This window comes from Squalius cephalus, assembly GCF_949319135.1.
Source record: "Squalius cephalus genome assembly, chromosome: 7".
In the NCBI taxonomy this organism is placed as follows: Eukaryota; Metazoa; Chordata; class Actinopteri; order Cypriniformes; family Leuciscidae; genus Squalius; species Squalius cephalus.
The window spans coordinates 31,429,845-31,443,382 of NC_137128.1; the positions used below are offsets into that span (position 1 = coordinate 31,429,845).

The 13,538-nt window shown below is 37.5% G+C and overlaps 1 protein-coding gene across 2 annotated transcripts in view; it reads left to right on the forward strand.

The window, feature by feature from the left end:
* slc6a9 (solute carrier family 6 member 9) overlaps nt 1-13,538 on the forward strand; it is a gene marked incomplete at its 3' end in the record, with an annotated part of 53,956 nt that overhangs the window by 11,067 nt on the left and 29,351 nt on the right. For both annotated transcript variants that reach the window (XM_079876224.1, XM_079876223.1), the window contains exon 2: nt 5,021-5,285. In XM_079876224.1, coding sequence (XP_079732350.1) covers nt 5,256-5,285 — 30 coding nt within the window. In that variant the 5' untranslated portion in view covers nt 5,021-5,255. The remainder of the gene's footprint in view (nt 1-5,020; nt 5,286-13,538) is intronic.

Below are 13,538 nucleotides of genomic sequence, written 5' to 3' on the forward strand. Positions count from 1 at the left end.
CACCGTTTTTTCATATTAAACTATGTTATTCCCTTAACTAAGACGAGTTGATACATACCTCTCTCGTCTCAGTGCGTGCACTAAATCGCTCTGTCTTGCGGCGAAACTTTGTTAGCCCAGTTCATTCAATATGTGCCAAGCAGAGAAGCTACCAAACACCTCCACGTTTTCCCTATTTAAATACAGTTACTCGCGTAGTGTAACTCGACCTAGGACGGTGACACAAAACAAAACATTGCGCTTTTCTAAGCGTGTAAAATGGATAACTATATTGTATGGCGGAATACCATAGCAAGTGCTTGGAAGCACTTCGACTTCGGCGCAGTAATATCTTCACTCGTGAAAAATCCTCTCACCGGCCCCCGCTCCCTCTAGTGAAGATATTACTGCGCCGAAGTCGAAGTGCTTCCAAGCACTTGCTATGGTATTCCGCCATAGGTATGTATCAACTCATCTTAGTTAAGGGAATAACATAGTTTAATATGAAAAAACGGTGGAGTATCCCTTTAAACCTATTTTTTATTTTTTTTAAACCTATTTCTTAATTATTAGGAGCCAAGCACCGAAGGTGCGGGAAACACCTATTGTATCCGTTGGCATTCCTATTATTCTTCTTCTTCTTCCTTCTTCTTCCGCTCTGGGGGTCTATGGCAGCCTGCGGGAAAGTTATGAAATTTGTGACACTGATAGAGGATAGTCTGAACTGTCACCATAGCAAATTTGGAGTCTCTAACTCAATCCCTCTAGCGCCACTAACTGTCCAAAGTTTCACTCATGTTTATGCTAATAACTTTTGAATCATAAGGGCTAGTAGAAACAAAATAATTTTTTCTCTGATTCCCTAGCTCAATAGAGAGCCTAAGTCCCTCCCCTTCCGGTCGACCACCATGGGACCTTATTTCGGAAAAATATTGTATGGTAGTCAATGGCGAGAGACAACAAATATTTTGATCTCGTTTGAATTGTGCCCTGATTTACACATATGATGTTTGTCAATTTAAAAGATACATTTTAAAGTCAAGAAAGTCGCAGCTTGATGTAAAACTGCTGAGGTATAAGACTGTGAAAATACGTAATTACAAAGACTACAAACCCAGAAGGCGCACATGCGACGTCATACCTTTTCTCTCAATGAATGAAGCTAACTTTACTGAAGCTAACGTCTGTCATTTTTTCTATAGTCTTACATTATAATCGTAACGTTACGCCGTCATGCCCGAGTGTTTTGAGCCAGAATACACACATACGAGCAACGGATCTTGTGACGTACAAAGTGCGAGACGAGAGATGTAGTTCATTGAGCGATTTTCACATAAAACTAAACGTTACTCTTCTGTTTTATGACAAACTGCGACTTTCTTGACTTTCATAATTACCTTTTAAATTGACAAACATCATATGTGTAGTTCAGGGCACAGTTCAGACGGAATAAAAAGATAAGTTATCTCTCGCCATTGACTTCCATACATATTTTTTCCGAAATAAGGTCCCATGAGCCGGAAGCGGAGGGGCGGGACTTAGGCTCTCTATACGATTGCACCCTATGACGTCATTTTCTGTCATGAAAAATTGTCCGCCATTTTGAAATCAAGAATCTGTATCTTTGGAGTAATTAGTGGTCTGGGCCCTGAACATCGAGAACGGTCTAATAGACAAAGCGTTGGCTTTTTATGTGTTTATACATATAAATGTCTATAACTCCAAAACAAAATGAGATATTTTCACCAAATTCTACACACACATGTATGGGCTCACTCTGAATACACATAAAAAAAATAGTGGGATTGTGCCTCTTGTTGGCGCTATAATAGAACAAAACATGAAATGCCTGACTTCAATACAGTATTGTGATATGAACTGCTATACTTAACGAATGCAATGGTGTAACAACATTACTAAACTCAGTATGTGACATCAGCACCATGCCCTGAATGTATTTAAAAGATTTTGAGACAGCGCCATCTTTTGGTCAAAAGTTATAATGAAATTTCCAAAAATGCTAATAACTTTTGAATAAATTTGCCTATTGTATTGTCACTGGTCTTAATAGATTTCTTCGGTTATGCCGAAAACATGGATACCAATTTTGGCATATTTGGGCAAACTTCCTGTCCGCCATCTTTATTTTCTTGTAAAACCTACTTTTTCGAACTTCTAAACCGTTTGTTCGATTTTCACCAAAATCGAATCGTATCATCTCCAGGCCGTGCAGACTAAAAGTTATGGACTTCGTGTCGATAGACAAAACCGTTTTTGAATACCGCAGCAGCAAATTTGAGGCATGATGCCAAAATGACTATTCAGGCTTTATCTCTGCAATGCCTTGACATATTAACAACAAACTTTGTATGTGTCATTGTCTCCTCACTCTTGCCACACCACATTCGTAACTGTGCCACCTATTGGTCAAAAGTAACAAATCATTAAATCATATTATTAGTGACTCCAGTCACCCATTTGCTTAAAATCATCTTAAAAATGTCTTTAATTGCTCATTGTTGCAGTTGGTCTGACACTCCCGGCCATCTTATCGTCGTCTTGAGCTTGGCCCCGATAATTGCTGCTTGCAGCTATATTTATTATTGATTTTGTTGTTGTTATTAATGCATGCTCCCTGTCCTTTCTGGAGACTTTTCTACGTTTAAAGTGCTTATTGGTTACAGTTTTAAGTTTTTCCATATGCAGTCCTCAACTCATTCAGTAAACAGCACATTTTGTGTGGTGCAATAGACAACTCAATACTGATAAAGGAGTCATCGGTTTAGAGTGTTTGCTTGGCTTATCTCATGTCTTATCTTGCTGCTTTTTGTACATAAAAACATCTTTTTGTGAAGATTTGAGGTGCTGAGGGATGGAATACTTGTCTCTTAACCTACTTTTGTCCATGCTTTTACTTTTCCCTGTGTGTGTGTGTGTGTGTGTGTATATGTGTGTGTGTGTGTGTGTGTGTGTGTGTGTGTGTGTGTGTGTGTGTGTGTGTGTGTGTACAGGTTTATATTACATTGTGGGCACTGGGCACCAAATGTCCCCATAAGCGTAGTAAAACCTGAGATCACCTACATTCACCAGCCAGCGGTCCCCACAGGGGAAATGCATTAATAAACATAGTAAATGATGTTTTTTTGAAAATGTAAAAAAGTTTTCTGTGATGGGTAAGTTTAGGGGATAGAATATACAGTTTGTACAGTATAAAAACCATTACGCCTGGAGGATCCCCACAAAGATAGCGAAACCAAGTATGTGTGTGTGTGTGTGCGTGTGTACAGTTGTTAATTTGTTATTCTATTTGGATAGTTTGTTGCACGTCCCTCCTTGTTTGATGTTCTCATTGACAAAAAAACAAAACTGTGTAGCAGTAATTTTCCACTTAAATATTAGTGCAAGTTCACTTGCCATAAATATGAGTAAAAGTTCACTCGTCCAGGCTGAGGTATTAGTTTCAATTAGTTGGTCTGGAGAAGCATTTACTTTAATACAGGATGTGTGATTCACAGTGTTGGCTTGTGCCAAGATGAGTGGATCACAACAACATTAAAGTAATTTAAGAGGCTCCAGTTGGTGAAGAGAGCTACTTGAGTCTTGATGTTACCTGAAACTGACAGTAAGTCTGTTATTGTGAAGAAGGCCAAGAAACATTTCATTTTTAAAGGGTTAGTTCACCCAAAAATGAAAATTCTGTCATTAATTACTCACCCTCATGTTGTTCCAAACCCCTAAGACATTCGTTCATCTTTGGAACACAAATGAAGATATTTTTGATGAAATCCAAGAGGTTTCTGAACCGCCCATAGGCAGCAACGTTATTGCAACTTTCAAGGGCCAGAAAGCTAGTAAAGACATCATTAAAATAGTCCATGAGACTACAGTGGTTCAACCTTAATGTTATGAAGCGACGAGAATACATTTTGTATGCAAAAAACAACAACTTTTGTACATTTTGTATGCTTTATTCAACAATCTTTTCTCTTCAATGTCATTCTCCTACGCTGTTCACGTAGTAAATGCAGTGCAGCGCTTCCAGGTTCTATGCCAGAATGCTCATTATTGGCCGACTCTGTTCACGTGAGCACCACGACGCATGCGTGTGATGCTGACTCAGGAGCTGACCAATAATGAGCCGGCGTTCTGACGTAGAACCTGGAAGTGCTGCACTGCACTACGTGAACAGCGTAGGAAGATTGTTGAATAAGGTCGTTATTTTTTTTTTTTTTTTTTGTGCACAAAAACTATTCTCGCCGCTTCATAGCATTAAGGTTGAACCACTGTAATCACATGGACTATTTTAACATCTTTACTACCTTTCCGGGCCTTGAAAGGTACAACGACGTTTCAGAAACCTTTCGGATTTAATAAAAATTATCTTCATTTGTGTTCCGAAGATGAACGAAGGTCTTGCGTATTTGGAATTGGAACGACATGAGGGTGAGTAAGTAATGACAGAAATGTCATTTTTGGGTGAACTACCCCTTTAAATTGTGGATTACTGTACTATGTAAATACTAGTGCAACATCTAAATTTTTATTCATTCATTCAAGGTGTTCATATTCACACATTCAAGGTGTGTGTATTTTGAAAGTTTTTGTAGTAAAAAAAGAGTAATTGTGGGAAGTAGTCTCAATGTCTAACCAATCTACAATATAGTCCTCATGGTGCCTGTTTGTAGGCATGGTAAATCATTGTCATTTTCTAGATGTCCTAGTTGTTTGTGTATTCTCAGTACAAGCTTATGCTCTGTACCCATCGGTACTGTAGCCCTTTGTTTTGGTTATTTTCTGGAAAAAAAGTAAATCTTTTCATCCTAGTTTATCATATAAGCATCCCCTACGTCACTTCTTGTAATATCAGAATTTCAGACTTTGTAGTCTGACACACTCCAGCCAGCACATGGACAGTGTTTCTGAGGCTTATCAGCAGTTATGAAATCATTGTTTTAAGGAGAGAACAACACGTTTGGGGGCTAATAGTTGCTTTTCCCCCCTCTTCCTCCCTCCTTCTCCCTGTCACATGTCCCTTTCACAGCATAGAAAAGTTCCTGGATTAACGCAGAATTAGCACAAAGCAGAGACGCCACCTCAGCCCAACATTGCAAACCGACTGAACTAGCAGAGAGAGGAAACGATTGAGGGAGAGGCAGTGCCACCAGAAACTGAGACACTTACCCAGCAGCTCAAGACGAGTCCCAGAGAGCACAGAGACAGGCCAGGACGGGCATCCTTCTGGAAAGGGGACCCACGCCGAAGAGAGCTTCAAAAGCATGGAGGAAAAACAATTTTCTGGCATATTGGTGAGTCACTCTGACTTGCATTTTTACACTTTATTTTTTTCTCCCTCTCAGAGTTAAAACTATTTTTAGGTTATATATATATTTAAAAGTTATTTTATTCTTGTATTAGAATTTTAATTTATTTGTAACATGTCTGCCATTTTTTTTTCTGTTAAAAGTTAGTACTCAAGCAGGTCAAAGCATTTTAGATCAGACCACAGTCCTAAATATCTCACATTCTTTTTATGGTTCAATTAACATTTTTCTTCTCAAAGTGTAGAGAAAATAATTAATTGATTCAGAGAGTTTATCTTAGAAAAAATTATTAGAGCTTAAACCTATTTACTGTGCTTTTCTACTTAAAGCTTTCATGATAGAGACTCACAGGAGTAGTATGAAATGTCCTGAAAGCTCATAGATATCTTTAACTTTTGATCAGGAGAATATAAAGAAACTTGGATAAATTTAACAGTTTATGTAGTATAATTTAGGGAGGAAAAACAGGACTTTCACAATGTTTTGCCATTCCGGGGAACCTCACGATTAATGTATATTGTAATCTTTTTTTCATTCATTTATTTATTTAAATAAAGAAATTTTCCTGATGATTATGAAAGTAATTTAAAACTGTATATGACTTCTGAGTTGGGCTATAACATTGTTTCCGAACCCTGATGGCTTTTTTAACCATTGCTGTGCTGAAGGCACACACATCTGGCAGTGTGAGCTAATGTTAAAGTGGTTGCATACTGAGAAAAAGTGCTGCAACACCATAACGCAAGTAAGGGATGTATGACGTCTTGTAAATAGATGTCAACACTGTCTCTGTCATAATACTTGTAAAAAATTGTTTTTCAAGGGGGCTTGATTCTATAAGATGGAATATCAAATGAGATTCAGAAATTTCAGAAAAATAAAATAAAAATCGATTGATTAATGATTTTTGATGCGATTATAGCTATAGTTGCTACTTCTGGGTTTTTTATTTTAAGACATACTTTTGTTATTTTTAGTGTTTCTGAATCCTTATTTGTGATATGTTTGTGTGAAGTGTCAGTGGTTTGCATGGAGCAGCTGCTTTGCTGCAATTTTTGGTCAGGATGAGTGATGCTCATGTCTTTTGTGTGACTTTAGGTGGATAATGTGTTTCTGGTTCTGTGCTGTAACTGTAAAGATATAGTGGGGTACCACTTTATTTTACAGTGTCCTTGTGACTTGTTACATGTAGTTACTGTAGTAATAACTATAAGTTATGCATAATTACATGCAACTAACCCTAAACCAACCCCTGTTTCTAACCATAACCCTATAGTAAGTAAATGTAGTTAATTATTATTACTCAGTACTTAAATGTATAATTATATTGTAAGTTTAAGTGTAATCAAAAGTGTTTCACTGCTTAAACTGTTTCTCCATTAAACCAGCCTAATTTTTTTTTTTCATTTGTAAAAGCTGCGACACTTAAAATGAGTTACTACTGTGACAGCATAAAATGAGAATTAGTACATTTTCAGATTTAATTATAATTACAGTTTAGAAATGAGGATAATAATATTCCACAATTGGACAATTTACATTATCCCATGATTCCCACCTAAATTCTGTCTCAAAAGCTTTTCAGGACTGGAACATGGTTATAGAATGGATATGGAAGTCCATATGAGGTTGTAAACGCTAGGGAAACTGTTGTAGGGGTCCTATAGCAAATAAACCTTTGAGGTCCGTCCCCACCCTAGTCCTCCCCTTGTGTGATTGGTTATAGCGATTGTAATGGTTATGGCTCCTGTGTGTCTATGTTCATATAACTGTATTGTCCTGTACTTGTAGCCTTGTACTGTGCCCTGTACATTTTGTACATCTAAACAAGTGTATTTATTTTTGTAAATGTGCATCTTGCAGATGGAATATGTATGATTTGTTTCCAAAATTCTGATTCTTATTATTATGATGATTATTGATTGAATATGCTTGTTTGGCACAATCACAGTCTTAATCTTAAAAATGTAATCCTAAATCTAATCTTAATTTTATTATATTTTTATTTTGTCTTTCAAGGTTGTTGTTTATCAGACGTTTATAATGTATTTGATGGCTTCCAAATGCTAAATTGCTCTGCAACTACAACTTGCATTTACATTCTGGCTTTTAAACTCTTTGGGCACAAACTCTTTTTTGTGGTGAGATGTGCTTTTGGCTGTCAGTGATTTATGACTCAGTACAGAGGTTCGGTTGGCTCTCAAGAAGGGAAAGAAGATTTTGACCAGCACATTTGTTTGCTCATAACTCTAAATGACTTTTACTGATTACGATAGTGGCACCTCATTTTACACAAATAGTTCTGCTTAATGTACAATATATCTGACCAAGTGGTAATCCGTAGTACCTTAGTATATGGTTTTGTGTACTGTCAAAAGGCAAGAAGCTTGTGTCAGTGCTTTGAATGGTGTTAATTCCTCTTTGTCTCCGACAGAATCTGTTCAGCTTTAAGAATATCCTGACATGTTGACAATGAGATATCACCAGCGAAAAGCCCATTGTTCCCCTCTGACAATGACAGTAGAGACTGTAAGAGCTGCTGTAACCCAAAATATAATTAGAGCCTAGTAGAATGACATGAAAGGAATTAATGCTAGAGTTGTCAGACATTCAGAAGCAGTTGTGGAGGAACTGTTGATTGAGCTGTGATGACCCTATGCTGTACTTACTTTTTCTTCTGTACCACTGGCAGCTCTCCAACCTTTCCCAAGGGTTGTTAATGTGTGCTGCTGTCTGTGAAGTGGAAATTAAACGCAAACAAATTTTGGATCCCATAGTCCCTCAGGATGCTGGGCTACTGCTGCACGTTTTAACTCTCCTCTCTGGGCTTTCAAACGTTTCAAAGCACAGGTCAATTAATTAGCATTAAACTAAACGAGCAACCGTAAATTACATTCATAATTTTAGTGAGCTGTCTCATGGTCACCCATCATTCTAAATCCTCATCCTAACATAAATGGAGCCTCTAAATTGACTTAAATTGAAAATTTACAAAAGTGACTGATTTGAAATGCTTCCGCATCGTTTCCGTTAATGGTTCCAAGACATGGTTAATGGTGACTCGTGTGCCCCACACAAACAGCGCTCCTCACGTGAAGTGTGTGAGACATAGTTTCAGTAGCATTAGATGTTCAGTAGATGTTGCTAATCTGCAAAGCTAACAATGCTTTACTTTTAATGGGCACAAAAAAAATACATGACAAACGCATGTATATTGGGTGAATAGTACATTTTTAATTAGATTGAACTATTTTGTCTCTACATTTAGAATAATAATGCATATATTATAATTATTATAATAATAAATATTATACATTAAGGCCATGTATAATTTCCCTGAGCTTGATGTAGTGCATTTTAGAATTGCCTTGTGAAGGACGACCATATTTGGAATAACAAACATGGCATGGTGAAGTAAAGTGAAGTGATGTGAAGGCCAAGTATGGTAACCCATACTCGGAATTTGTCCTCTGTGTTTAACCCATCCAAGTTAGTCCACATACATTAGGATCAGTGAGTAATAAACTGCAACCCGCGGACACACACACCCGGAGCAGTAGGCAGCCGTGGAGCAATTGGTGGTTAGGTGCTTTCCTCAAGGGAACCTCAGCTGTTTCCTACCGGTATTGAGAATCAAACTGAAAGTCCAACTCTCTAACCATTAGGCTAAGACTGGTATTTTGCAATGTCTGCAGTGGACATCAGGCATAAAAATGTATTATATGCTATTCCCAGCACTGCATTAGATTTTAGCCAGAACATGGTGACTGGTATAAACAACACAATTTAAAGGGATAGTACGAAATTAAACTTTTGTCAACTCAACATTTTTACACCCTAATATCATTCCAAACCTGTACTGGAAGCATTTTTTTTTTGTCTCTTGTGGAACACAAAAGACGATGGGAATCAAACAACATTGGAGTCTAATGTAACTCTGATTGTGTTCAACTAAAAGATGAAAGTCATATACACTTATTCCCATAACTTCTATTGTATAGACAAAAAAAGCAGCGAGACATGTCTTTTTTATGTTCCACTGAAGAAACAAATTCATACAGTTTAGTGAGTAAAGAATTTTTGAGGGAACTATCTCTTTAACAACAGTGATGTCTGTTCCAAACTCACTAGAATTTTGAACAGAGCCCAAATTTAAAAGAATTTATGAGATGTCACAGAATTTTTTATAAAAAGCATCTGTATGCTTTAGTGTGATTATTTTCTTTTGTTCATAATCCAGAGTCTCATTTATAGCAGGTGAGAATCAAGTTCAAGGCCATGCTTAGGTCAGCAGCACTTTCAGACTTATGTAAGGAACATATTGAGCTGTCACTCACTCACATTAACTACAGCGTACACATCTTTTGTAGCTCCCCAACCGAAGTGCCTTCAGGGGCATGGGAACAGATGTGGTTGAGCAAAAGGGAAGTCAAACATGATTTCTGTCTATGTTCAAGCCCCAGACTGTACTGTCTGTGGAGTGTAGCGAGCCTAGAGAGAAGGCAGCCACCGTGGAGTACGCACAATTGGAGGACAAGGGCCACCAAATGCCAAACACGTCCACTGCTGCGATTCTTTTAAAAACACTCCCCTCCGCTAAAAGGGCCCATTGAGAATCAGCCTTTAGATTTCATTTGAAGTAACCACTCAGGCTGAAAATTTCGTTTTTCTGTGTTCTTTCCTCTCGCCTTTATGTGTGGAGGTGCCCCTATTCTACCCAGGCTAAACACAAATACTGACCAAGAAAGAGCCACTTTTTCTCCTCACTAGCTGAAATTATGGACTGCAGTTTAGCATTGTGTTCCATCCACCTGGCTTCCTAAATCTTCTTTTATTAATTTTATTTTTAATGGTTGAATTGAAGTCCCTTAAAGCCTTTTCAGCCCATATTTAGGTAATTTGTTGCGCTTGAACCCGACCTGCTCCCCCCGTGGTGGTGTGAATGGGAGAAAAAGGCATGGGATGAGGGGGGGTCTGCTGTTCTCAGGGTTTCTCCACAGAAACAGCCCCTTGACCTATTATTTATCATTTTGAAGCTCTCCATGTTGAAAGATCACAGCAACACAACCCATGCTTTTGTGTTGACTAGTTCATGCATTAAATTAAGAGCCAGGAAATCCATAATACATTCAGAGAAAACACAATTTCAAACGGAAACCAGAAATTGACAGGAATCAGAGTGTTAAAGTTGTCACAGTTCAAAAAACGATGACGACAACTTTTGAGGCCTTGTGTATTTTTTGACCTGCTAATTTGACCTAGATAATTCTAAATGGTCATACAAGTCTCTTTTTTTTTCGTGGTTTATGAAAAGGCAAAATTTCACCATTTAACCTTATAGCGTGACCTCTGTGTGCGAGTAAACAGTGCTCACTGCGTGGCTCTCATACTCGTGACAGAAAGCCTTACTCAAATGTCAGAGAATCTCATCCGGTGCTTTTTATACTACTTTCCTTTGTGTGCTGAAAGAAAAGGCATCCACTCCAGAAGACAACTTGTAAACTCTGAGAGCACGGTCTCTGTCCTCTTTCAAACAGATTTTCAACCATTTGTCAAAACATAGATGGCCATATTACAAGCCTTTCCTTGCATTTTCAGCTTCTAGAACGAACTTTTCTAAAAAAAAAAAAAAATTCTCGAACTCAAAACACAGCTTGATAGCCTGTTGTCACTTTTCTAATTGGCCGATTGTCAGATCCACGTGAGGCGCGACAAAGTCACATGTACCTCAAGTTCATCCTCAGTGATGGTCCCATATGTTTGTCGAAATGTGTATGTTGTGTGCTTTTTCCAGCCTGATTTGTGCCCAAGCCATTCCTCTGAGCCCCATTCTCCCCGGAGGAGGTCTGAGCTACACGCTATTTATAAAGAATTAGCAGCTGGGGCCCTTCCAGCCAAATTATGGCAGTTGGGGGGGTTGGGGGGGAATAATCATGGAAGCTTCAGGTTAATCCAAGCGTTGGAAATTGCTCTTCAGTGTCCCGAAAGCCGTTTGGACCAGGTGGACGTCACAAATTCTCTCTTTGCCCTGTACGCACACAAACACTCACTCGCACTCCAAAGGAACAGGGCAGGAAGTCGTTTTCAGACGAAGGTCCATAAATATGTCTCTGTTTTGCCCCCTACAATGTTCGTGCCAGACTTTTCACTGACTTCCCTATTTAGTGTCTGGTCCAACATGGGCTTAGATTAAGATTCACTGCATTACTACTTCCTTTTGTACAAAAAAATGGCTGATACCCGTTTTAGCATCATTGTGATCACCATTGAAGCTTAATACACAGTGAGAGCATATTAAGTTGATTTATAATGATAGACATAAAAATGAATTCAGTGTGATGTAATGGGAACTGGTGAAGAAAACTCTCATCTTATTTGAATTATTCCTTTTATTAGTAGTCAATTATATTAAGCTATTTTACACACTTGAATGCTTTTAATTGTTCAGTGAAATTTTTAATAGACCTGATTTGTGAGTTTTCTCTCTTTCTATCAGTGTGTTAAGTTTTAGGCATTAAACATAGATTGAGCCTGTCAGCAGCTTCCCTTTTTGTAAACTTGAGTTCACTGTGTTTGGGATGTTTATCTATTTTGTAACACAATAAGTCACTTTGCATTCATCTTGTGTAGCATTCATCGATTTTCCAAAGCAAATTTTTTTTGATGGCTTTTTCCACCTTTTAATAATCTTATACCTTTAAAAAACATTATTTTTGTAATTTTTGTTAATATTTCTCATATGTTGTGCTAAATTATGACTCCAACCATAGCAAATTAAAATAGTAATGTACAAAATTTAGTCATAATGTTAGTTACTATTTTAAAGTCACTCTGCTTTGTTTAATGATACTAATTACATCCTAACATTGCTTGTCAGCTTAGTTCTCCATTTTTGTTTTAAATCTATTTCATTGTATTTATTTCAAGTGCATCTAATGTTTAGCAAGTAAATGGTGCCATAATTTTTTAAGGTTTCTAAGTCTCTTCAAAAGCTAAATAAGATTTGTGGAAATGTCTCAGATATTATGTTTCCTATTTTAGATATTAGCAATTATTTAATATCTCTGTTACCAGAATGGTTAACAACCATTCAGTATTTCAGCCTGTGTGCTGTCATGTGCAGGGGGTAAAAATCATGCGAGTTGATTGTCTAAAACCGTGGTCCTCTGTTTTGTGTGTGTGTTTGCTTTGGGTTGTTTTTGTGTGTTGGACATACCACTCTAGATTGTAAATGGGGCAAAAGAGAGCTCCGGAAGGAGACGGCTCATCAAAGCCTGCACTAAGTTTGAAAAAGTGACGTTTTTAGTCAGCAGTAGTATTTTAGCCCTCACTGAGGCCCTCTTGTTCAGCTTGTCAATAGAACGAACGTGCCCTGAATGGGAAACACCTGCTTAAGGGCTCTTGCTGGAAACCACACTTACTGAAACTCCCTGGTGAATCTGGAAACCTCTTGTGTTACTTTCCTGTTTTTAGTTTACACTGTAGAGGCTTCTGAATTAACTCTTGTTGTGAGGTCCAAATGACCCGTGGGTCTCACCTTTTCGTCCTCACCTTCGTCCACCTTTTTTTTTTTTTTTAAGAATGTCTTGGTCATTCTTTTCCATAAAGGGAAAGTGAATTATATTAACAAAAAACTATAAAAGGTCCATGAAAGTATAATAAAAGTAGTCCTTATGACCTAGGCAAACATTGATTAATGACTTGTGTTGTTTCAAAGTTCAAAAACGGCTTCAGTCACACTGTTATTTTAGTGTCACTGAGATACTATTATAGTTTTATTCATATTTTTAATTAGTTTTTATTTGTATATTTTCTGTTTTCATTTTCATTTTAGGTAAAGTTGTAGTCATTTTGTAGTGTTTTTGTTATTTTTTATTATTTTTAAAAAAATAGGTCTATTTGGGATGCTCTGACCAGGGTTTTTGCAACTGGTACCGATAGGGCTGTCGTGATAACTGCAATATTGTAATACCTCTATACTGACAAGCCAACCACAAAGGAATGCAAGCAACCGGCGCAACCACGATGTTAACGTTTTTTTTCATTTTTTTATAAGGCTATGTCCTTCTTGTTTTACACTTAATGCGTGTGTGTTGAATGTTAAATAAGTTAATAATGATAACGAGTGAAGAATGTGTTTTTTTCACCAACTGGCTCTTTTTTACTTAAGAAAGACTCTGTGTACCATTGTGATTTGTACAGCAGCTCCATAGATTTGCATTTAACAAGCCTAAACAA